The 23,660-nt window shown below is 45.1% G+C and overlaps 1 protein-coding gene across 1 annotated transcript in view; it reads right to left on the minus strand.

The window, feature by feature from the left end:
* Window positions 1-1,415: 1,415 nt before the first annotated feature.
* The window catches only part of LOC142301282 (uncharacterized), a 28,462-nt gene continuing 6,217 nt past the window's right edge, over window positions 1,416-23,660 (minus strand). The window contains exons 2-6 of the mRNA XM_075342311.1: window positions 19,508-19,662; window positions 15,895-16,078; window positions 9,787-9,899; window positions 3,365-3,458; window positions 1,416-3,271 (exon numbers count right to left, since the gene is read on the minus strand). Of these exons, the coding sequence (XP_075198426.1) occupies window positions 3,188-3,271; window positions 3,365-3,458; window positions 9,787-9,899; window positions 15,895-16,078; window positions 19,508-19,662 (630 nt within the window). The 3' untranslated portion in view covers window positions 1,416-3,187. The remainder of the gene's footprint in view (window positions 3,272-3,364; window positions 3,459-9,786; window positions 9,900-15,894; window positions 16,079-19,507; window positions 19,663-23,660) is intronic.

A 23,660-nucleotide genomic window follows, 5' to 3' on the forward strand; every position in this document is an offset into this window, starting at 1 on the left:
ACTCGGTGATGGTGAGGGGGAGTGCCGTTTGGTGCGAAGGGGTCACTTGCGTACTCACTCAGTCCATTAAGCTGACACCGACAACTGGATAAACCAAAGTTCTGTATACCGCTGCTGCTGAGGGAAGCTAGTTCAGGCCCCGTCCCTAATGGTGCTGCCTGGTGATCCGTGACCTGCCTTCTGGCACTAAGTTTACTTCCTTGTTGGTCCTGGTAGTATGGAACTTGCCGGGTCCCGCTCCCCACTATTCCTAAGTGTGGGAGCTTGCTCTCAGGGTTCACGCTTGGGATTTTCTGGACCATTTGAGTGGAAAGTCCTATCTCACTCGTTGCGCTAGTACCCCGATTTTGGAGCGGGTGGAGAGCGGATCTTGAAGGTTCCGTTCTCGTCGGGTAAATTGTCAGGTTGCCTGAAGCTACTCCCTGACCTAGGGTGCACGTACCCAGTCGTGCCCTGGTCCCAGCCCGGTGATGGTGCAAGGCCGCCGGCTGTCCTCCTCGACAGATACGTGCCCCTTGCCACGATCCACTGCGACTGGGGGTCCAGCTCCTCTAGGCCCAGACCGTCTGCCACCTAGATAGCTTCCTAGGAGCCCTGCTCCTGACCTCCTCTCTCCTTCACTTCCAACACACTTCTCCCCACTCCTGACACTCCTGACCTCCCCTAACCAACCCCCCTGGTGGGCGACCCTTTTCCACTCAGGCCGTCCACTGGTGTGTCTGGTGGGTGTGGTGCAGAGTGTACCTTAGATTTTGATTAGCTGATGTAGGCAACACCATGTAGTTGGGGACCCATAACCAAGAAGGTGGATACTGCACAGGAGGGCAGATTGTGCAATACCCTGTGACGACCTGATAGTCCAGGGGCGTCACATCAGCGCATGACGTCACTGTCATGAGCCACAGTTACAGGCTTGCCAATGTCACTGCTGGCCTCTGATTGGCAGGTGGCGTGTATTACAGCACAGGGACCTGAAATACAGCTGAATGTGCAACCAATGATACACATCTATCTGAAATAGTCATCGCTGTCAGTGGGCCTCCCTCAACCTCTGGGCTCTGGTGCAGCTACATACACACATATACATATAGCAAAGGATAGACAACCCCTTGATAGTGCATCCTCTTTCAATGTTTACCTTCCAGCCTTCGTTCAAGGCAGCACGTGCAAAGTAATGCCACGTCAGGCAAAATAGTCTGTGCTATAACATTAATTAATTTTTATACCTTTCAATTATTGTCTTTTCTGTTCCTTTGTCTTTTTTTTATATCCTATACCTTTTATAATATACTATAAATTCTACTATTACTACAAATCATGTTAATAATATGATTAATAACCATGCTATACAACTTTATGCACAATGCATGATAGTTTTTATTAATTGTAGACAAAAAGATTCAGTTTATGTACAAAGCTACAGTTTGTGTTTGTTCTCAGAGAAAGGGTTTGTTGTGTTCTTTTTCAAATATTTGCTCTTTATGATTCTACTAGCTGTAGTACCCGGGCATTGCCCGGGATAGTAACTGTTTCTCTGTCTCTCTCCCAGTCTCTGTCTGTCTCTCTATCTCTCTGTCTGTCTTTTTCCCTGTCTGCTTCTGTCTGTCTGTCTCTTTTTCTGTCTCTTTCCCTGTCTGCTTCTGTCTCTTTCCCTGTCTGCTTTTGTCTCTCTCTGTCTGTCTGTCTCTGTCCGTCTGTTTCTTGGCCTGTTCGACTTTGTTTGTCTGTCTCTCTCTGTCTGCTTCTGTCTGTCTCTGTCTGTCTGTCTTTGTCTGTCTCTGTCTGTCTCTCTGTCTGTCTCTTTCCCTGTCTCTGTATCTCTTTGTCTTTCTCACTCATTCTGTCTGTCTCTCTCTGTCTGTCTGTGTCTCTCTATGTCTGTCTCTGTCTATTTGTCTGTCTATCTGTGTGTCTGTCTGTCTTTTTGTGTGTCTCTCTCTGTCTGTCTCTGTCTATTTGTCTGTCTGTATATTTGTGTGTCTGTCTCTGTCTGTCTGTATGACTGTCTGTGTCTTTCTCTGTCTGTCTCTGTCAGTGGGTCTGTCTATCTCTATCAGTGTCTGTCTCTGTAGCAGTCTCTCTGTCTGTCTCTCTGTCTGTCTTTCTCTATCACTCTCTGTGTCTGTCTCTGTGTGTCTGTGTCTCTTTCCCTGTCTGTCTGTTTCTCTATCTATGTCTGTTTTTCTGTCTCTCTATCTGTCTCTGTCTATTTCCCTGTCTCTCTCTTTCCCTGTCTGCTTGTCTGTCTCTTTTACTGTCTGCCTCTTTACCTGTCTGCCTCTTTCCCTGTCTGCCTCTTTCCCTGTCTGCCTCTTTCCCTGTCTGCCCCTGTCTCTTTCCCTGTCTGCCTTTTTTTCCTTTGTCTGCCTTTGTCTGTCTCTCTCTGTCTGTTTCTTATTTCCCTGTCTATCTCTGTCTGTCTCTTTCACTGTCTGCTTATTTCTGTCTCTGTCTCTTTGCCTGTCTGCCTTTGTCTGTCTTTTTTTCCCCATGTGTTTTTCTGTCTGTCTGGCATTTTTTCCCTATCTGTCTCTTTCCCTGTGTGCCTCTTTCTCTGTCTGTCTGTGGCTGTCTGTCTGTCTTTGTCTGTCTGTCTCTCAGTCTGTGTCTGTCTCCCCACTGACATCATATTACCTGACACATAAGCTTCTAATACTATGAATGTCCTTTAGCAATCAATCACAGCTGCTATTAATAGCCTTTAGCTCGCAGCTCCATTCAGTTTAATGGAGTTTTTTTGGAGAGTAACTGTAAAGCATGGGGTTAAATTTTCATGTCAAAACATAGCCTATGATGTTCCCTGCGTCATATGGGTTGTTTGTGCAAAATTTTGTGATTGTAAATGCGACGGTGCGGATTCCTTTAGTGGACATACATACACACATACACTCAGCTTTATATATTAGATAATTGAATTTCTAGAATTTCTTTAAATATTCAGTCTATAACAAGTATCTATGTTCAAAGATATGTCAATTCACATCAGCACATTACTGTCCGTTTATCATAATTATCTTATACAAAAATTCACTTTGATGCCCGTAAGTATAGGGCAGCTCTCATTTTTACATTAATTGTATCAATTCTCATTGGGTTTCTTGGGGCAATAACATCAGGTTTTCACTTTTATAGCTTTGATACACAGCGCCCTTATTTTGGCTAATACTAAAACATTAACGCTCCATGTTTAAGCTACACTACTGTATGGATTGTTTGCCTTGTAGTAAGCCTTCCACAGTCTGACCGTCCGGTCCCATGAAACGGAAGCATACTGGAAAGATAGAGATAGATATTAACATTTATATTTCTTGTTCCTGGCTAGTTGCTTAAATCAGATAAAATGTACTAACTATTTCAATTGTACCTGTTTCGTCTGTGGAACGTGCACTATGCATCGGATTAGATCCGTGTGTCCCGTGTTACATTGAACCATAAGAAGAGTGTCTGGATCATAAACCCTGAAAATTGATTGAAAATTTAGTATGTACAGAAATAGTACAAAATGACCAAATAACGAATAAACATAATGGAGCAGTCCATGGATATGAGCAAGACTTTCTAAAGATTCTCATGATCAGCGTGGGCTCTGCTCCTTCTATCCCGGACCACCAGACTTTCTTGTGCTTCATGTCAAACTTTGCAGGTGGCCTAGCGAGTTCCCATTTGATGAACTTCTTAGGCCTATTTGAAAACTTCTAAGACACACTTAGGTCTTCGTATTAAAACTTTTAGACTATGTTTACACAGGGCTTTTTTGGTGTGGATTTTTCCTGACTAAGGCTACTGTATGTGTGCACGTTGCGTATTTGCATGTAGTTACGCTGCGATCTGCACCGCAACGTAACTGCATGTGTCCTGCGTCCCTAGCATAATCTATGAAGATTATGCAGGAGACGTGCGCACGTGGTGTATTAGAGTGCAGCGCTTCGGTTGCTGCCCGAAGAGCGCGTTCTAAGAATTGACATGTCACTTATACCGTGCGCTCTGCATGCATCCCCCGCTCTGTCTATGGGAGGGGCTGCACTTAGAGCGCATGGAATCGGCATTTTTTATTTTTCATTACGGACTTTTTCTGCAGCGATTTGAAGTGCACGTGTGCTGTTCAAATCGCTGCAGAAATTTCTGCAGGGACAGAACGCAACATGCGCATATAACTTAAAACCTGTTCTTGTAACAGAAGTCTCCTGGGGGTTATCTGCAGTTTTGGTGCGTTTTTGGTGCATTTTTTTGTGACGTTTTTGGTGTGGTTTTTGGTGCGGTTCTTCTCATTGCTTTCCATGGGTGGAAAATGCTAAGAAAAATATTCAAAACCACTGAAAGAATTGACATGCTCATTCTCTCTAAACCAACCGCGTCTTGTCACTCTCAAAGGGTTAATGCCAATATGGCTGGACCAGGCATGTCACCTACTGACGCTTCAGGGACTCCCGACCAGGACTCATTTCATCTCACATCCTATTCCATTTTTGGCCCACTTACCTTTATGGAGCTGTAAGCTACTTGCGGCTGTACTGTTGAGCATCCTGTTTAAAGTCTAACCGTCATTCTAATTTTGATTTCAATAATCAATAGTACACCTGAAAATAAGCAACTTTGTAATATACCTTATCAGACCAATTTGCCTCTTTCTCTTCCAGAATTGATCAGTCATTATCAAAATTCTCAATTCTGAGGTAAAATCTGTATTCAATGAAAACTTTCACATTACTGAGATAGGAGATGGCAGCTGTTACTGATGAGATTCTATGTACACAGAAGAGGGGGCAGAGCTGTCTCTAGCTCCTCCCTCTATCGCCAGATCCTCCCCCGTCATCATGGAATCTCATCAGTAATAACTGCCATCTCCTATCTCTGTAATAGCAAAGTCTTCACTGATTTCATCCTAGAATATAGAATTTTGATAATGACTGATCAATTTTGGCAGAGAAAAAAGGAGATTTGTCTTTTACAAAGTTAGGCTGTTGATTTATTAACTCATATAACCACATAAACCACATTTTTGTTCCAATACTCTTAGGATCACATCTTATTGTACAATGATACCACTTATACCCTCACATCAAGGATATATACGATGCTTCTATTCCTTAAAAATAATACTTTTATTTGATCACAAAATTAAAAGCACAAATACATACATACAAAAAGGCACAACAGGGCAGAGAAAAGTATAACAGTGACTCCCACAGATTGGGGGAGGGTGGAGGGGCCCGCTGGGTCCCTTTAGTTACTTAGTCAAAATTACTGGTCTGTATACAAGTTACTTCACTTCAAGACTGGCATATATATATATATATATGTTTTTTTATATTTTTATAGTGGAAAACATGTTTGATTGACACCAACAATATGCGACAGGCTTGTGACCTGCTGACTACACATGAAATCCACAATGCAAAAAGTGCCAAAGTCACAAGCAGATCAAAAAATAATCATAATATATCATACAGGCGGCCTATGACCTGCTAGCTGCACATACATTCACAGCACAACATAACTAACAGCGTCATTTTCCCCAAGGGTGCACAGGGAGTGGAAGAGTCTGCGCCTACAGATTTCTCAGAGGTTGATTAACCATATACAAATGTATCGCCTACCGCGCACAAAATATACACTCACTGCGCCCCTGTAATCAACATTGACTATCAATAATAATGTGCTGCAGGCTAGTGACCTGCTGACTACACATAAAATCCACAATGCAAATAATCCCAAAATCATGAGTAGATCAGAAAATACCCATAATATATTTCTACAAGTATTCTGTGACCTGCTAGCTATACATAACTTCACAGCACAACATAATGTAGATTTATTTTGGAATATGCATTAGGGCCGGCAGACCGGCAATGGTATTGTTTATATTTATGGTTGCGGATGTAATAGGCATCCGTGATGTCGTGAGGGTGGGCCTTGACATAGGTGACTCGGCTGGGACACATATGGTATTTCATATTTAATAAGAAAAATATTTGTAGTTATGATGCAGGTAGTGTAGGCCTGGATTTGGCCCAATACTGCCTTTCTGTAGATTATGAGGACTATGGGAGGTAGCAACTTTTTCATATCCCACAATTTTCTTTATAAATTTCCATCGCGGTAGGCGATACATTTGTATATGGTTAATTAACCTCTGAGAAATCTGTAGGCGCAGAGTCTTCCACTCCCTGTGCACCCTTGGGGAAAATGACGCTGTTAGTTATGTTGTGCTTTTTGATCTGCTTGTGACTTTGGCACTTTTTGCATTGTGGATTTCATGTGTAGTCAGCAGGTCACAAGCCTGTAGCATATTGTTGGTGTCAATCAAACATGTTTTCCACTATAAAAATATAAAAAAACATATATATATATATATATCTTGAAGTCTTGAAGTGAAGTAACTTGTATACAGACCAGTAATTTTGACTAAGTAACTAAAGGGACCCAGCGGGCCCCTCCACCCTCCCCCAATCTGTGGGAGTCACTGTTATACTTTTCTCTGCCCTGTTGTGCCTTTTTGTATGTATGTATTTGTGCTTTTAATTTTGTGATCAAATAAAAGTATTATTTTTAAGGAATAGAAGCATCGTATATATCCTTGATGTGAGGGTATAAGTGGTATCATTGTTGATTTATTAAATCAAAATTAAAACGCAGTTACTTCTTAAGGACCAATCTCACTCGGTCACTCGTTCTTTCGACGCTGTTGAATCACTACATGTTCCAGTCACCTGTTTCTTGCTTATATTCAGGATCACACTTTCCCTGGTTCCAGTCTCCTCCAGCTGCAAGGACACCCACATCATGTGGGCTTGTCGACTAATCAGGCTTTAGGTCTGTTCTGGTCACATGCTGGGCCCTATCTGATGTTACACAAGAAACCGCTCCTCCCACTATGGACTAGTCCCAACACTTAACTGTTTCTGACCCTACTGTTAGCAGAACAGACAACACTACTTCAACAATAACACAGAACATTATTCACATTACACTTGACATTATACATTACATTTTATTACATGACAATAACTTGATTGGTGTCTTCAAGAGGGGAAACGCGAGAACAAGTCCATCTCTTTTCATTTGCACACTAGCACTATAGGTACAAGTGTTTTTAGCATTTTGCATATTAACTTAGTGTTTATGTCATGTAAAGTATTATCAGCTACATAAATCCATAAATTATGCTAATCTTCCTTAATGGTGTGGTTCCCGGTACCCGTTCGTGTGGCAGTAGATCTGTTCCAGTGTGCCAGAATTACTTTGTGCACCGTGAGTCAGGCAGTATTAATTGCACTGTGTTATGATGTTTGTACACTGAGGATTGTTAAATGTACTTTTCTGCCATCTAGTGGTCAATGTATGGGTATAAAAGTCAGATGTTCATTCTCCTCACAAGCTGCCATGGAAATGGCTAGGAGGATCTCCCACCTCAGAGCTGTCACACCCAGTAAACTGGTTCAAGCAAGTCTAGTTAGGAGATAGAGAAGAAGCTCCCAGAATCTCTATCACAGTCCATGATGAGGGGACAATCTTTTTCTTCATATAATCACCTCCACAAAGGAGTGACGCTTCATACAGCCAGGAGAGATAAGGCTGAACATCGGCTCTCCTGCATACTGGTTTTCTATACGCTTCCAGCTACAACCAGTGTAACGTGACTTCTATGCCACAAACTCTGTGTGCCATACCCCCTGCAATAGGGAACGGTAGCGCCAAAACTGTGAGTAGCTCCATACCACTATTTTGTCACCACGGGGAGCCAACAGGTTAAGTTCCTTCCATCAGCGAAGCATTACCTGGACTGTGCATTATATTACCTGCTACAGCAAGTGAGGAGAGCTGTACCCCTGTACTATACAGTGAACTGCTGCCTCTTTGCCTTTAATAGAGAGACTGTACCGTGTTTTCTTGAGTAAAGTGTTAATGCAAATTGATTCTTGTGTCTCGCTGCTTCTAATTACACAAACATCACGGGCGTTCCAACACCTGCACCCAGACACCACAAAATCCATAGGAATGCCCCTGGAGGGTCCTATACCATCACTGTAAGTGCCACCTCCCACTATTGACAATTGTTGTGGACACAAGGGAAGCATCTGGGGGTCCAGTGACCCACTTCAGCTACTGTGAAAGTACCATCTACTGCTAGTGGAACTACATATCCCAGCTGGCCCCTCTGCAACATCTGGTGCCTCCCCAATGGGTCACCAAAATGGCACCTAAGGCCATGTGAATATCTGGAATATCTGATCAGTTTTTTATCTACACATACTGAGGTACACAACTCACCAAATACTCAACATGTGCACATGGCCTAAGATGGCCTCTAAAGGGTGCTTTACACGCTGCGACATCGCTACCAATATATCGTTGGGGGTCATGTCGTTAGTGACGCACATCCGGTGCCGGTAGCGACATCGCAGCATGTGAAACTAAGGAGCGACGATCAACGATCGCAAAATCGTTCAAAAACAGTGATCGTTGACACGTCGCTCTTTCCTTAATATCGCTGCTGCCACAGGTACGATGTTGTTTGTCGTTCCTGCGGCATCACACATCGCTATGTGTGATACCGCAGGAACGACAAACATCTCCTTACCTGCGTTCACCGGCAATGCGGAAGGAAGGAGGTGGGCGGGATGTTACGTCCCGCTCATCTCCGCCCCTCCGCTTTTATTGGATGGCCGCTTAGTGACATCGCGGTGACGTCGCTGTGATGCCGAACACATGTCCCCCTTGAAGGAGGGATTGTTCGGCGGTCACAGCGACGTTGCTGCACCGGTATGTGCGATAATGTTCGCTACGGCAGCGATCACCAAATGTCGCAGGTACGACGGGGCGGGTGCTATCGCGCTCGACATCGCTAGTGATGTCGTATCGTGTAAAGCCCCCTTAACTCTGCTTATTTATTATTTTGGCTCTGGTCACGTATTTTGGATTTAGAAATTAGCATAGAGGCAGCATTATGTACATACTATGAGGCTATAGTGTGGGTCACTTTGCTGTGTGCTAACAGTACCAGAAGGGAAGGGTGTGGATCATAAATCTTACAGAATAGGATTGTGTCTGTGCCTGGGCCAACATTTATAGGAGTATGCCTTTTATACAGTATATGGCAAAACTGTATGTTAGGCTAGCCCTCAAATCCAGTGGCACATTTTAGAGCCCATTGTGATGATCATGAGGACCCCAGCAAGTTATCATATCTTATGGATGAATAAAGACTTGCGAAGATGAGAATAACTCGTTAAAGAGGACCTTGCACCACATCAAAACTGTTTAGATTTTGGGCACATTTTATTCTTGCTACTTCCCTGAGTAAATCATTTATTTTCTTTAATCCACCATACAGTTCCAGAATTATGGACCTTTCTGCTTAGTACTAATTTTTCTGGTCCGTTCCAAGTACGTATGGCTCAGAGGATTCCCTATTGGCTGCTCTGCGCTATTACCCTTTGAGCACGGCCCTCTTGGTAAAGACCATAACAATTTGCACTAAATGAAAAGATCCAAATCTATGGAACTGTATGGTGGATTTAAAAAAAATAAAAATGGAAAACTGAAATGAGCAAAGGAAATAAAACAAGAGCAAAAATTAAAAAAAATTGGCTACTTTTGACCTGGTCCTTTTTAATACTAGACTTGTATTACTGCATTGATTCTCTTTTACGTTAGTATTGTGTATAGTTCTAAATTATTCTACTTTTGTTACCATGTGTACGTATAATAGCATTTTTTAGACAACCTATATTTATTGGTTACAAAGTATGGTTAGTAGAAAAATAAAGTTTATATCTATATTACCTTATAGTGTCATGTACACCTGCGACAATGCACCCATTTATTTGGTCGATACAGATACACATAACCACTTCCTTGGTGTGCAGGATCCTTTCACACTGTGCACCCTCTTCGCTCTGTAGACAGTAAAGATGGTGGCTATGGCTAAGGTAAGACTGTTCATATGTGGATGGCCATTAATATGCAATTTACTGATGTAAGTTACAAACTATATGTACTTGAATCTGTACAGTGTGAATACAACCAAATTACCTGCTACCGTCGTATTCCAATACGTTGACAGCAACATTTTACAGTACATTATATTTGATGTGATCCTGACTACAAATGTATGTTCTTTTAGACTGGGAATTAGCATTTGAGTGTTCTCCATCAAAAGCAACCCCAGAAGAAGGGAATATGGCGAAACTCGCTTCGAGGCGTGGCACCACAACCTGCAGGAGGTATTGTCACGGGGTATATGGAGACAGGACAGGGGCCCCTAGGCTGACCCTAAGACTCATAACCCTGCACTGTCCCTTATCTCGAAGGTAGGTTTGATAGTAAACAGGTTCGAGCCCCCAGCGTGACCCTTACTCCCCCTCTCCCACACCTTTGGAGTGGACTGGAAAACAAAAAGACAAAACCCCACAAAACGACACGGACAAAAGAAAATGGAAACTCATACGCACAGCACTCAAAAACAGGAGAGACAATATATATACTGGGGAGTAACAAAAAAAGGGAGGACATAACTCACAACGGGGAAATGTTCACACCACTCAAAAGTGCAGCACGGATCACCATGTACAGGAGAAACACCAAGATCGGGATTGAAAAAGCTATCATCAGCACAAAAAGGAAGAAAGGTGTGCTTAATACAGGGAGGAGGCAGCTGCACACTGCAATCAGCAACCTGAGTACTTAGGTCCTGTTCACCAGTCTGCAGGGATTAACTCCTGGAGAGCTGTAGACCAGTGAACCTGAACCAGCTGACGCCCAGCTCTGGTTGAACACTCTAGAAGCCTCAGGTTGCTTGTCAGACTCTGCAGTGTGAACAGAGCCTGACGCCAAAGTGCCAGCAAAGTGTGTACATAGCTGAACATCGCATTACAGGTATTGACACACCAATTATTGATTTCTACTACTGAGTTCCACCTCTCTTTGTGATGGTGTTACTCTATGACAGGCAGTATTAATTCACCTTTTCTGTGTCATAGTAGTACCGTATTTTTTGTTTTATAAGACACCGGATTATAAGACGCACCTCAAATTTAGACATAAAAAAAAGGGGTCTGTCTTATACTCCATTGTTGTCTTACCGGAGAGGGGGCGGCAGCGGTGGTGGAGCGGGGTCACAGGAGGCAGAGGCTGTGCTGGCAGCGGTGGCAGGTCAGTGGTGGCAGCAGTGGGTCAGTGGTTGCAGCGGCGGCGAGTCAGTGGTGGCAGCGGCGGCGGGTAAGTGGTCGCAGCGCTGGTGGCGGGTTAGTGGTAGCAGCGGCGGGTCGGTGGTGGCAGTAGAAGCTGCGGTGGTTGTGTGGTGGAGCAGGCCAGTGTGACGAGAGTCCCAGTCTATCCACAGTCTGGGCTCCAAAGAAATGGCGCCTGGAGGGCTGTGTGCACAAATGGAGCTCTCATTCAACGGCACCATCATTTGAAGCCGGGACTGCAGACAAACTAGGACACCCGCCGCACAGCCACCCAGCCGCACAGAGTGGCAGCCAGTAGGCCGCCCTCCCACCTCTACAGAGAGTCAGCTGGCCGCCGGCACCGATATGCACCCAGCCGCCCGCACGGGCCCGGCCGCCTGCACACAGAGCCGCACAAACAGCCAATTCACCTCCCGGTAAGCTATATTCGGATTTTAAGACGCACCCCTCATTTTCCCCCAAATTTTTGGGAGAAAAATTGTCTTATAATTCGAAAAATATGGTATATTTTGTGCTATTTACTATATTACTATACACATATAACTTAACAGATTCCATTTATGTGTTTTATGCAATCCATACCCAGTGCTAATATATACTGTATATAATATTGTCTATACAGTATCTTTTAGTCATTATATTGGATTGCTTTGGCTTTGTTATTTGATTTTTCATACATAACACTATTATTTTTTTGCCTATTTAAAGGGAACGTGTCACCAGTTTTTTGCCCCATAAGCTGCGGCCACCACCAGTGGGCTCTTATATACAGCATTCTAACATGCTGTATATAAGAGCCCAGGCCACTGTGTAGAACATAAAAAAACTTTATAATACTTATCTAAACCGGTCACTGCGGTGGATGTGACTTAGATGGGTATCCGGTGCCGTCGCCGCCTCTTTCGGCCATCTTTGTCGCTGCCTCTGTCGTCCTTCTGAAGCCGCGGTGCATGACACGTCCAACGTCATACACACTCGCCGGCATTCAGGTCCTGAGCAGGCGCACTTTGATCTGCCCTGAGGAGGGCAGATCAAAGTATCGTAGTGCGAATTTACAGGACTGGTGAGCATATATGGAGTAGACGCATCATGCACACAGGCTTCAGAAGGAGGACGAAAATGGCCGAAAGAGGCGGCGCTGGCACCGGAGGACGAAGACGCCCATCGGAGCTACATCCACCGCAGTGACCGGTTTAGGTGAGTATTATAAAGTGTTTTTTATGTTCTACACAGCAGTCTGCGCTCTTATGAACAGCATGTTAGAATGCTGCATACAGTTAGGTCCAGAAATATTTGGACAGTGACACAATTTTCGCGAGTTGGGCTCTGCATGCCACCACATTGGATTTGAAATGAAATCTCTACAACAGAATTCAAGTGCAGATTGTAACGTTTAATTTGAAGGTTTGAACAAAAATATCTGATAGAAATTGTAGGAATTGTACACATTTCTTTACAAACACTCCACATTTTAGGAGGTCAAAAGTAATTGGACAAATAAACCAAACCCAAACAAAATATTTTTATTTTCAATATTTTGTTGCGAATCCTTTAGAGGCAATCACTGCCTTTAGTCTGGAACCCATGGACATCACCAAACGCTGGGTTTCCTCCTTCTTAATGCTTTGCCAGGCCTTTACAGCCGCAGCCTTCAGGTCTTGCTTGTTTGTGGGTCTTTCCGTCTTAAGTCTGGATTTGAGCAAGTGAAATGCATGCTCAATTGGGATAAGATCTGGTGATTGACTTAGCCATTGCAGAATGTTCCACTTTTTTGCACTCATGAACTCCTGGGTAGCTTTGGCTGTATGCTTGGGGTCATTGTCCATCTGTACTATGAAGCGCCGTCCGATCAACTTTGCGGCATTTGGCTGAATCTGGGCTGAAAGTATATCCCGGTACACTTCAGAATTCATCCGGCTACTCTTGTCTGCTGTTATGTCATCAATAAACACAAGTGACCCAGTGCCATTGAAAGCCATGCATGTCCATGCCATCACGTTGCCTCCACCATGTTTTACAGAGGATGTGGTGTGCCTTGGATCATGTGCCGTTCCCTTTCTTCTCCAAACTTTTTTCTTCCCATCATTGTGCTACAGGTTGATCTTTGTCTCATCTGTCCATAGAATACTTTTCCAGAACTGAGGTGTTTTTCAGCAAATTTAACTCTGGCCTGTCTATTTTTGGAATTGATGAATGGTTTGCATCTAGATATGAACCCTTTGTATTTACTTTCATGGAGTCTTCTCTTTACTGTTGACTTAGAGACAGATACACCTACTTCACTGAGAGTGTTCTGGACTTCAGTTGATGTTGTGAACGGGTTCTTCTTCACCAAAGAAAGTATGCGGCGATCATCCACCACTGTTGTCATCCGTGGACGCCCAGGCCTTTTTGAGTTCCCAAGCTCACCAGTCAATTCCTTTTTTCTCAGAATGTACCCGACTGTTGATTTTGCTACTCCAAGCATGTCTGCTATCTCTCTGATGGATTTTTTCTTTTTTTTCAGCCTCAGGATGTTCTGCTTCACCTCAATTGAGAGTTCCTTAGACCGCATGTTGTCTGGTCACAGCAACAACTTCCAAATGCAAAACCACACACCTGTAATCAACCTCAGACCTTTTAACTACTTCATTGATTACAGGTTAACGAGAGAGATGCCTTCAGAGTTAATTGCAGCCCTTAGAGTCCCTTGTCCAATTACTTTTGGTCCCTTGAAAAAGAGGAGGCTATGCATTACAGAGCTATGATTCCTAAACCCTTTCTCCGATTTGGATGTGAAAACTCTCATATTGCAGCTGGGAGTGTGCACTTTCAGCCCATATTATATATATATAATTGTATTTCTGAACATGTTTTTGTAAACAGCTAAAATAACAAAACTTGTGTCACTGTCCAAATATTTCTGGACCTAACTGTATAAGAGCCCACTGGTGGTGACCGCAGCTTATAGGGCAAAAAACTGGTGACAGGTTCCCTTTAAGGCATTTACGTACCTCCTGCTCCTTATCCATTATACATACATCTGTATTGTGGTGCCACCTTCTGGTTTCCTATTTTTTAACCATTATTTTTTTTCATTATTATATAATTTGGTAGAGAGTAATAAAGCTTTACCTTCTTATTCTTACTATGGTTCCTAGTGTACAGTTTGTCTTGTACGATACTGTACTTGAATCTGTACAGTGTGAATACTCCTAGATTACCTGCTACTTTCATCGTTGTTCATATATGCTTTACCAACAGTGTGAAAAGAACTAGCTCTACATTTGCTTGACTATAACACATACAGTGTATGGTCATACTATATATGTGACGCCCCTGGACTATCAGGTTGTCACAGGGTACTGCACAAACTGCCCTTCCATGCAGTATTCCAAATCCCTCATGGTTCTGGGTCCCTATCTTATGGTGTTGCCTCCAACAGCAAATCAAATCCTAGATACACACTGCACCACACCCACCAGACACACCAGTGGACGGCTGGAGTAAAATAGAGTCGCCCACCTGGGGGGGTCAGGGAGGGGAGGTGAGTAGTGTAGTCAGTCTGTCTGTGAGTGGAGAGTTGGGAAGTAACCCTTGAGCTGTGAGGAGCTCAGAGGAGGTTGGGAGTGGTGGCTCCCAAGAGAAGCTGTCTAGGTTGCAGATGGTGGTCTGGACCTAGAGGAGTTGGACATCCGGTCGCAGGGGATTGCAGCTAGGTGCCTGCACTTGTCAAGGAGGATGGTCAGCAGCGTAGCACTGTCACCGGTTTTGGACCGAAGGCACGGCGGGGTACACGGACCCTAGGTTGGGGAGAAGCTTCAGGCAACCCGGCAATTCACCTGAGGAGAACGGCGACTTTATGATCTATTCCCACCAGCTCCAGAATCAGGGCACTAGCGCAACGAGGGGGATAGGGCCTTCCAACCAAACGGGGAGCAGGGCCTGGCAAATTTCAGACTACTGGGCCACCACGTTGAAGTTACACTTAGTGCCAGGAGGCAGGTCACGGATCACCAGGCAACACCATAGGGGACGGGACCTGGACGTGCTTCCCTCAAGCGGCAACGATGCCCCGAGATTTGGTTTACCCAGTTGTTAGAGTCTGCTTATTGACTGAGTGAGTACCTGAGTGACCCCTGCATCCCACGGCATCCCACCGAGTCCTGGGGCCTTTCCCTACCCGTGGAGGGCGACGACACCTTAGCTGCCGTACTCCATCACCCTGGGTACTCCCAACGGCAGCGGTGGTACTCCCAATTACCGTACACCACGGGTGGCATCACGAACTCTCTCCCCTGTAAATACCCCCTTCTTCATTTGACTGTGGCCCCTAGCCCCCGGGTCTGGAGACCTTTGAGCCACGAATAATCACCCCTGGATCCGAGCAGTTCGGACCGCTGCAGGGGTGGCACATATATATTGCAAAGCCTTGACAGTAATATTTTATGGTACATTACATTTCAGGTGATCCTGAGTACAAATCTATGCTCTTTTGGACTGGGAAATATCGACTGAGTGCTCTCCATTGAAATCAATAGAAAATCTATTACTCATAATAATATCTTCCCTTAAAGTTGCCTCAATAAGTTGAATTTCTCTCTTCCTTCCGGTTACACAAGTGATAAGAAAGGGACAATATAGCACTTAAGTTTTATATGTTTCCACCAGTGTATTGTAAAGGTTGCAGTGTGTTATATTAGTAAACTATAGTGCTTCTTACCCATATTCGAATGGTACCATCTTCAGAGCCTGTGATCCACTTGTCCTTGAGATTATGCCAAACAACGGAAGTGACTTCTGCCTCGTGTCCATGTAGAATATTCACAAGAGTCATCTCAGAACTTTCTACTGCAAAATGGCGGATGTAAATTTTTCCATCACTAGAAGAATAGGCAAACTCCTTCCTAGAACATATTAGACCAAATATTTAAAGGTTTTTACATGCTGACCTGAAAGGTTTACATGTCTATTAGGAATGATTTTAGTAATTTATCTTCACTGGGCCACTCTTCCCTGAGCACCATTCTTCATGCCTAAACGAGGGTCATAAGCAAGAGGGGCTCTGATTAGTGACGGGTGAATAGTAACTATTGGTGTTTGGATATTGCTTACCAACTACCGAGTACTATTCCAGTATTCATCACAACAAGTAAAATGCTCAGGTTCCCCATTAAATTGCATCATTATTCGTGACGAAAATCGGAATAGTACTTTGGGATTTGTTACAAATAATCAGAACACAAATATTCCTATTCGCCCATCACTAGCTCTGATGAAATATAATGAGTTCATGGGTACAATTCTGCACACCAACCATTTTCTAAACTCTGAAGTCTTCTCTCTATGCTAAGCTCTGTGAGGCATAGTTATTATAATGCTGTCAGGGCTTAGGGTACCTTCACACTTATCGATGCAGCAGCGATCCGACCAGCGATCTGACCTGGTCAGGATCGCTGCGGCATCGCTACATGGTCGCTGGTGAGCTGTCAAACAGGCAGACCTCACCAGCGACCAGTGACCAGCCCCCAGCCAGCAGCGACGTGCAAGCGACGCTGCGCTTGCACGGAGCCGCCGTCTGGAAGCTGCGGAGACTGGTAACTAAGGTAAACATCGGGTATGGTTACCCGATGTTTACATTAGTTACCAGCGCACACCGCTTAGCTGTGTGTGCAGGGAGCAGGAGCCACGCACACTGAGCGCTGGCTCTTTGCTCTCCTAGCTGATGTACACATCGGGTTAATTAACCCGATGTGTACAGCAGCTACATGTGCAGAGAGCCGGAGCCGGCAGCACAGGCAGCGTGAGAGCTGCAGAGGCTGGTAACTAAGGTAAATATCGGGTAACCACCTTGGTTACCCGATGTTTATCTTGGTTACAAGCTTACCTCAGCTGTCAGACACCGGCTCCTGCTCCCTGCTCGCTTCATTTGTCGCTCTCTCGCTGTCACACACAGCGATCTGTGTGTCACAGTGGGAGAGCGCCTTTGAAGAAAATGAACCAGGGCTGTGTGTAACGAGCAGCGATCTCGCAGCAGGGGCCAGATCGCTGCTCATTGTCACACACAGCGAGATCGCTAATGAGGTCACTGCTGCGTCACAAAAAGCGTGACTCAGCAGCGATCTCGGCAGTGAGCTCGCTGTGTGTGAAGCACCCCTTACTGTCGGAGGGATTAACATCACCAAAACTGGTCAACACTACCAAACTGCATATAAGGGCACACAGGTCTTTGTAATATAAATCCATCAACACCTTTATATCTTCTATCTGTTGCTGCATTACCAAGAAGTTGACATTTTAATGTAATGCAATTAAGGCGTTAAGTGCTCTGAGCAAGACAGAGCATTTAAGTCATTGCCTACCAAGGTTGATTCCCTATCCAGTATCAGCCTCTTTAACTTGATTGATAACTCACTGTCTGTGTGATGTCAGGCACCAGGCAAGGAAATCAGACAGTAAGCTGTCAATGAAGCTGAAGAGTCTGGTGACTTCTTAAGAGGACCAGATTTTGCATGTTAAATCCTCCACATCATGAGCTATTAGATTATATGTTTATATGCTAATTTCCACTATAACCAAGAGGGTATTATCATAGATTATTCACTGGGGTACATTTATCTTTTTACCTGTGTGACATTCCCCAATAATATCCAGACAAATAAGTAAAACACCTCCAAAGAAGGTCAAAACTGTCTTTCCCTGTATGATCTAGTAATAAGACATATAATAACATACAGCTCTGCTTTTCTCCCCATGTAAGGCCCGTTTCACACGTCAGTGAAAAACACTGACGTTTTTCACTGGCGTGTAAAACACGCACATGTCCCTCCGTGTGCCGTGAATCACGGCACACGTGGGTTGTCTAAGTGCAATCCGGGCTCCGTTATCCGTGGCCCGTGATTGCACTTAGAGATTAACTCACCTGTGCGCGCTCCCGCTCTCCATGGTGCTGATCGCTCCCGCGGTGCAGCATCCGGCCGGCGCTGACCCCCGCAGCAGCTGCTTCCAGGTCGGCTGTGTCGTCCATAATGAATATCCGCGACAGTAATGAGCCGGCTCAGAAGCAGCAGGCAGAACGGGCTGCAGAGAGCGCGGCTGAAGCCGGGTGAGTAAAAATGATTTTTATTTTAAAAGCACGTTTTTTTCTGGCACGTGTCTCATGGATGACACCACTGCGTGGTCCGTGGTACATCAGTGATGTCAGAAAAAAATGGACATGTCTCTGTGCGGCAATCACGGACACGCGGGTACGCCGCACGGAGACACATGCAGTGAAAAATCACTGACGTGTGAGCAGACCCATTCATTATAATGGGTCTGCGTATGTCAGTGATTCTGGTACGTAGAAAAAAAAGCACAAACGTATCAGAATCACTGACGTGTGAAATAGGCCTTACACAGATCTCACTGCCGGCATCTACTGTGATTACAAAGCCAGCTGGGGGGCATTGGAGAGCAGAGGTATGTGTTCTTACAATCACATTTGTTCTACTCCAGTCATTGGGGAATAATGCACTGATAGCTAGCACATGTCCAAAGTGATTTATGTAACACGCTACAGCTCATCTCACAGCACTGACAAAATGGGGTATAATAGAGCTGACAATGCTGTGAGATGAGAGCTGCAGTGTGTCATATGCAGCACTGTATATTTGTGCCAGTTATCAGGACATTATTCTCTGATGCCTGGAATAGATATGGAGAGGTGTTTGTAATGAAACACAGCTTTGCTCGCCTTCCGTCTCAGCTTGTAATCACAGTACTGATGACAAGCAGGCAGTTAGATCTATGTGAGCCGAGGAAGTGTGTTATTATATATCTTACCATGTAAAAAATTGTGACAATTTATAGAATTTTCCAGCATGTTCTTATCTATAGATATTAATAAGCAATCTATATTTCATTCTTCTGTTCAGTTTATATGCTAAATATGCTTTCTATTTTGCTACTAAATAAGTGTATACACAGTGAGATCACCATGTAAGGATGGTTGGTGACTGAGGATTAATATACAGTATTTAGCAATTTGGTTTGAAAATTGATCTAAAAATCACTCCATAAATGATCATCTTAAGGCCCTGTCACACACACAGATAAATCTTTGGAAGATCTGTGGTTGCAGTGAAATCATGGACATATTGTTCCATTTGTACACAGCCACAAACCTGGCACTGATTGTCCACAATTTCACTGCAACCACAGAACTGCCACAGATTTATCTCTGTGTGTGACAGGGCCTTTAGGATGAATTTCCAATTGGAAAAGCAGCCTAAGGAACACATCCAGTCCATGTTCAACACTATCATTTGCATCAGAATTGAGTAGTGTCAGCCTACCTCTTTGGACAATAACATATGTCCATTATGACACCATCACAGGCTGTTTCTCTTTGTTTGCTCCAGAGATCCAACTCTGGTCTGCAGAATGTCTCAATGAGAGTGCATGTAAGGAGATCCCATACACATATTCTTCGGTCCCATCCACCACTCAGCTACTGGAAAAAGGAAGATATACTATTTGCTCACAATGATAAATATTATTATCTGGCATGTACATAATTAATCATTTCTTTGAAATGTCCTTTTTCACATATTTACTAGAGATGAGCGATGTTCGAGGTTCGCCAATTTCATGTTCGAGTGATTTTGGGGGGTGCTCGAGATCGAACTCGAACTCGAGCTTTTTGCTAAAAGCTCGACAGCTCGAGTTACGTACGAGAACAGTTCGATCACAAAAATGTGGTTTTTCACAGTAAGGCTATGTGCACATATTGCTATCTGCATGCGTCCTGCGTCCCCAGCACAATCCCTCTCCCTTTCCTACTCACAGATGACGGGCGTCTCGCTCCACGTCTGTCACAAATCTGCGGCGTCTTTTCCTCTTTAGAAAATGCCTGCCGCTTCATTAGTCAATTAGTTATTCCATGCTTTCCCCGCCCACCGGTGCTTATGATTTGTTGCAGTCAGACACGTCCCCAAGCTGAGTGACAGCTGTCTCCCTGCAACCAATCACAGCCGCCGGTGGGCGGGTCTATATCGTGCAGTAAAATAAATAAATAATAATAAAAAAAAATGCGGTTTCCCCATATTTGATACCAGCCAGGATAAAGCCACACGGCTGGAGGCTGGTATTGTCAGGATGGAGAGCGCCACATTATCGGGAGCCCATAACCCTAACAATATCACCCAGCAGCCGCCCGGAATAGCCGCACTCCACCCAGCTCATCCCGAATTGCCCTGGTGCGGTGGCAATTGGGGTAATAATGAGTTTAATGATGCCAGGCGTCTCCCCGAGATACCTTTCATGATTAAACTGAAAGTTAAAGTAAAGAAACACACACCGCGAAAAATCCTTTATTTGGAATAAAAGACAAAAAACACCCTGGTTCACCCCTTTATTAATCCCAAAAATACGCCTCCAGGTCTGACGTAATCCACACGACACTGATCTCTGCTACAGAACACGAGTGCTCTGTATGAGCTCCACGTAGCAATCAAGTGAATCACGTGGTCAGCTGAGACTTCAGCAATCCAGACTTCAAGATTACCAAATCTGCCTATCTTTCACATTAGGGGCAATAGCTGAGTGGATAGAGTGCTCACCTAAAGCTGGTGTCACACACAGCGACAACGACAACGACGTCGCTGCTATGTCACCATTTTCTGTGACGTTGCAGCGACGTCCCGTCGCTGTCGCTGTGTGTGACATCCAGCAACGACCTGGCCCCTGCTGTGAGGTCGCCGGTCGTTGCTGAATGTCCAGCTTCATTTTTTGGTCGTCACTCTCCCGCTGTGACACACACATCGCTGTGTGTGACAGCGAGAGAGCGACGAAATGAAGCGAGCAGGAGCCGGCACTGGCAGCTGCGGTAAGCTGTAACCAGCGTAAACATCGGGTAACCAAGGGAAGACCTTTCCCTAGTTACCCGATGTTTACGCTGGTTACCAGCCTCCGCTCTTGCTGCCAGTGCCGACTCCTGCACTGTGCACATGTGGCTGCAGTACGCATCGGGTAATTAACCCGATGTATACTGTAGCAAGGAGAGCAAGGAGCCAGCGCTAAGCAGTGCGCACGGCTCCCTGCTCTCTGCACTGTGACATGTAGCTGCAGCACACATCGGGTTAATTAACCCAATGTGTACTGTAGCAAGGAGAGCAAGGAGCCAGCGCTAAGCGCGGCTCCCTGCTCTCTGAACATGTAGCACAGCGACGTTATGATCGCTGCTTCTGCTGTGTTTGACAGCTAAGCAGCGATCATAACAGCGACTTACAAGGTCGCTGTTACGTCACCGAAAATGGTGACGTAACAGCGACGTCGTTGTCGCTGTCATTTAGTGTGAACCCAGCTTAAGAAGCAGAAGGTCGCGAGTACTAGACGCTCTCTCTCTCTATCTCTCTCCTTTCTCTCTCTCTCTATCCTTTCTCTCTCTTCTTTTTCTCTCTCTCCTTTTTCTCTCTCCTTTCTCTCTCTCTTCCCCCCCTTTCTTTCTCTTCTTTCTCTACTTTCTCTTTCTCCTCTCTCTCTTCTTTCTGCTCTTTCTCTTCTTTCTATCTTTCTCTCTTCTTTCTCTCTCTTCTTTCACTCTTCCTTCTTCTCCTCTTTCGCTTCCCTATATTTTTGGTTCCCAGACGGGTACAAATAGGCAGCTGGGGGTTGGGGGGCAGCTCATAGGTGCCTGTTGTACCTGGCTACCGGATTCTTGGGTCAGTGAGGTCCTGGATAGTCCCCTGACTGTGCAGGTATTTGTCAGGCAGCTTGAAGCATTCACCTAAGTTAGGGCCCTGTGCCCCATCAGTGCTTTGATTCCAGGGGTACCTCGTCATACAGGAGAGTGGTTGCCAGGGAGGGTACCAGTCAGGTCACTGCTACACGACCCCGTCTCGAGACACGTCCATCTCCTACTACTGCCACTGCAGACTGACTTACTGTCTGTCTCCTCCCCCCAGGTTGTTGGCTAGTGGACTGGATCGGCTCCACTCCTAGGTGGCCACCCAATGGGTCCCCAACTAATCAGTCACCCACAATTGGGAGAGGCAACTGGGGATGTTATCTGTTTTGGTGGTACCGGCACTGATCTTCCAGGTCCCTGGGGGTAGGCCCTGCATCTGTGACAGGATGCAGTACCTAGTAGTGCCCTGAAGGGGTCAGGGATGCTACAGATGCGATCAGCCTGTGGCACTGCTGAGGTGTTATGGAAGCCCAGGTTGCTTTGATAGAAGCCTTCAGCGCGTCTGCATTGTTGGGACTGGTGTCTTTCATCTTCCTCTTGAGAATACCCCATAGATTCTCTATGGGGTTTAGGTCAGGCGAGTTTGCTGGCCAATCAAGCACAGTGATACTGTGGTTATTAAACGAAGTATTGGTACTTTTGGCAGTGTGGACAGGTGCCAAGTCCTGCTGGAAAATGACATTTCCATTTCCAAAAAAACTTGTTGGCAGAGGGAAGCATGAAGTGCTCTAAAATTTCCTGGTAGACGGCTATGCTAACTTTGGTCTTGATAAAACACAGTGGACCTACACCAGCAGATGACATGGCTCCTCAAACCATCACTGATTGTGGAAACTTCACACTAGACCTCAAGCAGCTTGGATTGTGGCCTCTCCATTCTTCCTCCAGACTCTGGGACCTTGATTTTCAAATGAAATGCAACATTTACTTTCAGCTGAAAACAACACCTTGGACCACTGAGCAACAGTCCAGTTCTTTTTCTCCTTGGCCCAGGTAAGACGCTTCTGGCGTTGTCTATTGGTCATGAGTGGCTTGACACAGGAATACGACAGTTGTAGCACATGTCCTAGATACGTCTGTGTTTGGAGGCTCTTGAAGCACTGACTCCAGCAGCAGTCAACTCCTTGTGAATCTCCCCAAAATTTTTCAATGGCCTTTTCTTAACAATCCTATCAAGGCTGCGGTTATCCTGGTTGCTTGTGCACCTCTTGCTACCACAGTTATTCCTTCCATTCAACTCTCCATTAATATGCGTGGATACAGCACTTTTTATAATTTTCTGAGATAATGACTGTTACAAACAGGCATCACAGATGCCAGAGACAGCGTGCTGTGGTTTATAATCCGCCTGGCGCCAGCCTCGGATCCTGGCAGTGCCAAGAGTGGTTCAGCTTGCTGATCTTGTTTCCACATCCCTAAAAGATCCCACAGCGCATGCTCTGGTTGTTCAGTCTTTCGGGTTCTAAAGCGGGCTTTACACGCTGCGACATCGCTAATGCGGAGTCGTTGGGGTCACGGAATTTGTGACGCACATCCGGCTGCATTAGCGATGCCGTTGCGTGTGACACCGCTAAGCGATTTTGCATCGTTGCAAAAACGTGCAAAATCGCTAATCGGCGACATGGGGGTCCATTCTTAAAAATCGTGTGACGCCGCAGGAACAAGGAAGCTCCCCTTACCTGCCTCCCAGCCGCTATGAGGAAGGAAGGAAGTGGGCGGGATGTTACGTCCCGCTCATCTGCGCCCCTCTGCTGCTATTG

Source organism: Anomaloglossus baeobatrachus, chromosome 4 (genome assembly GCF_048569485.1).
Source record: "Anomaloglossus baeobatrachus isolate aAnoBae1 chromosome 4, aAnoBae1.hap1, whole genome shotgun sequence".
NCBI lineage: Eukaryota > Metazoa > Chordata > Amphibia > Anura > Aromobatidae > Anomaloglossus > Anomaloglossus baeobatrachus.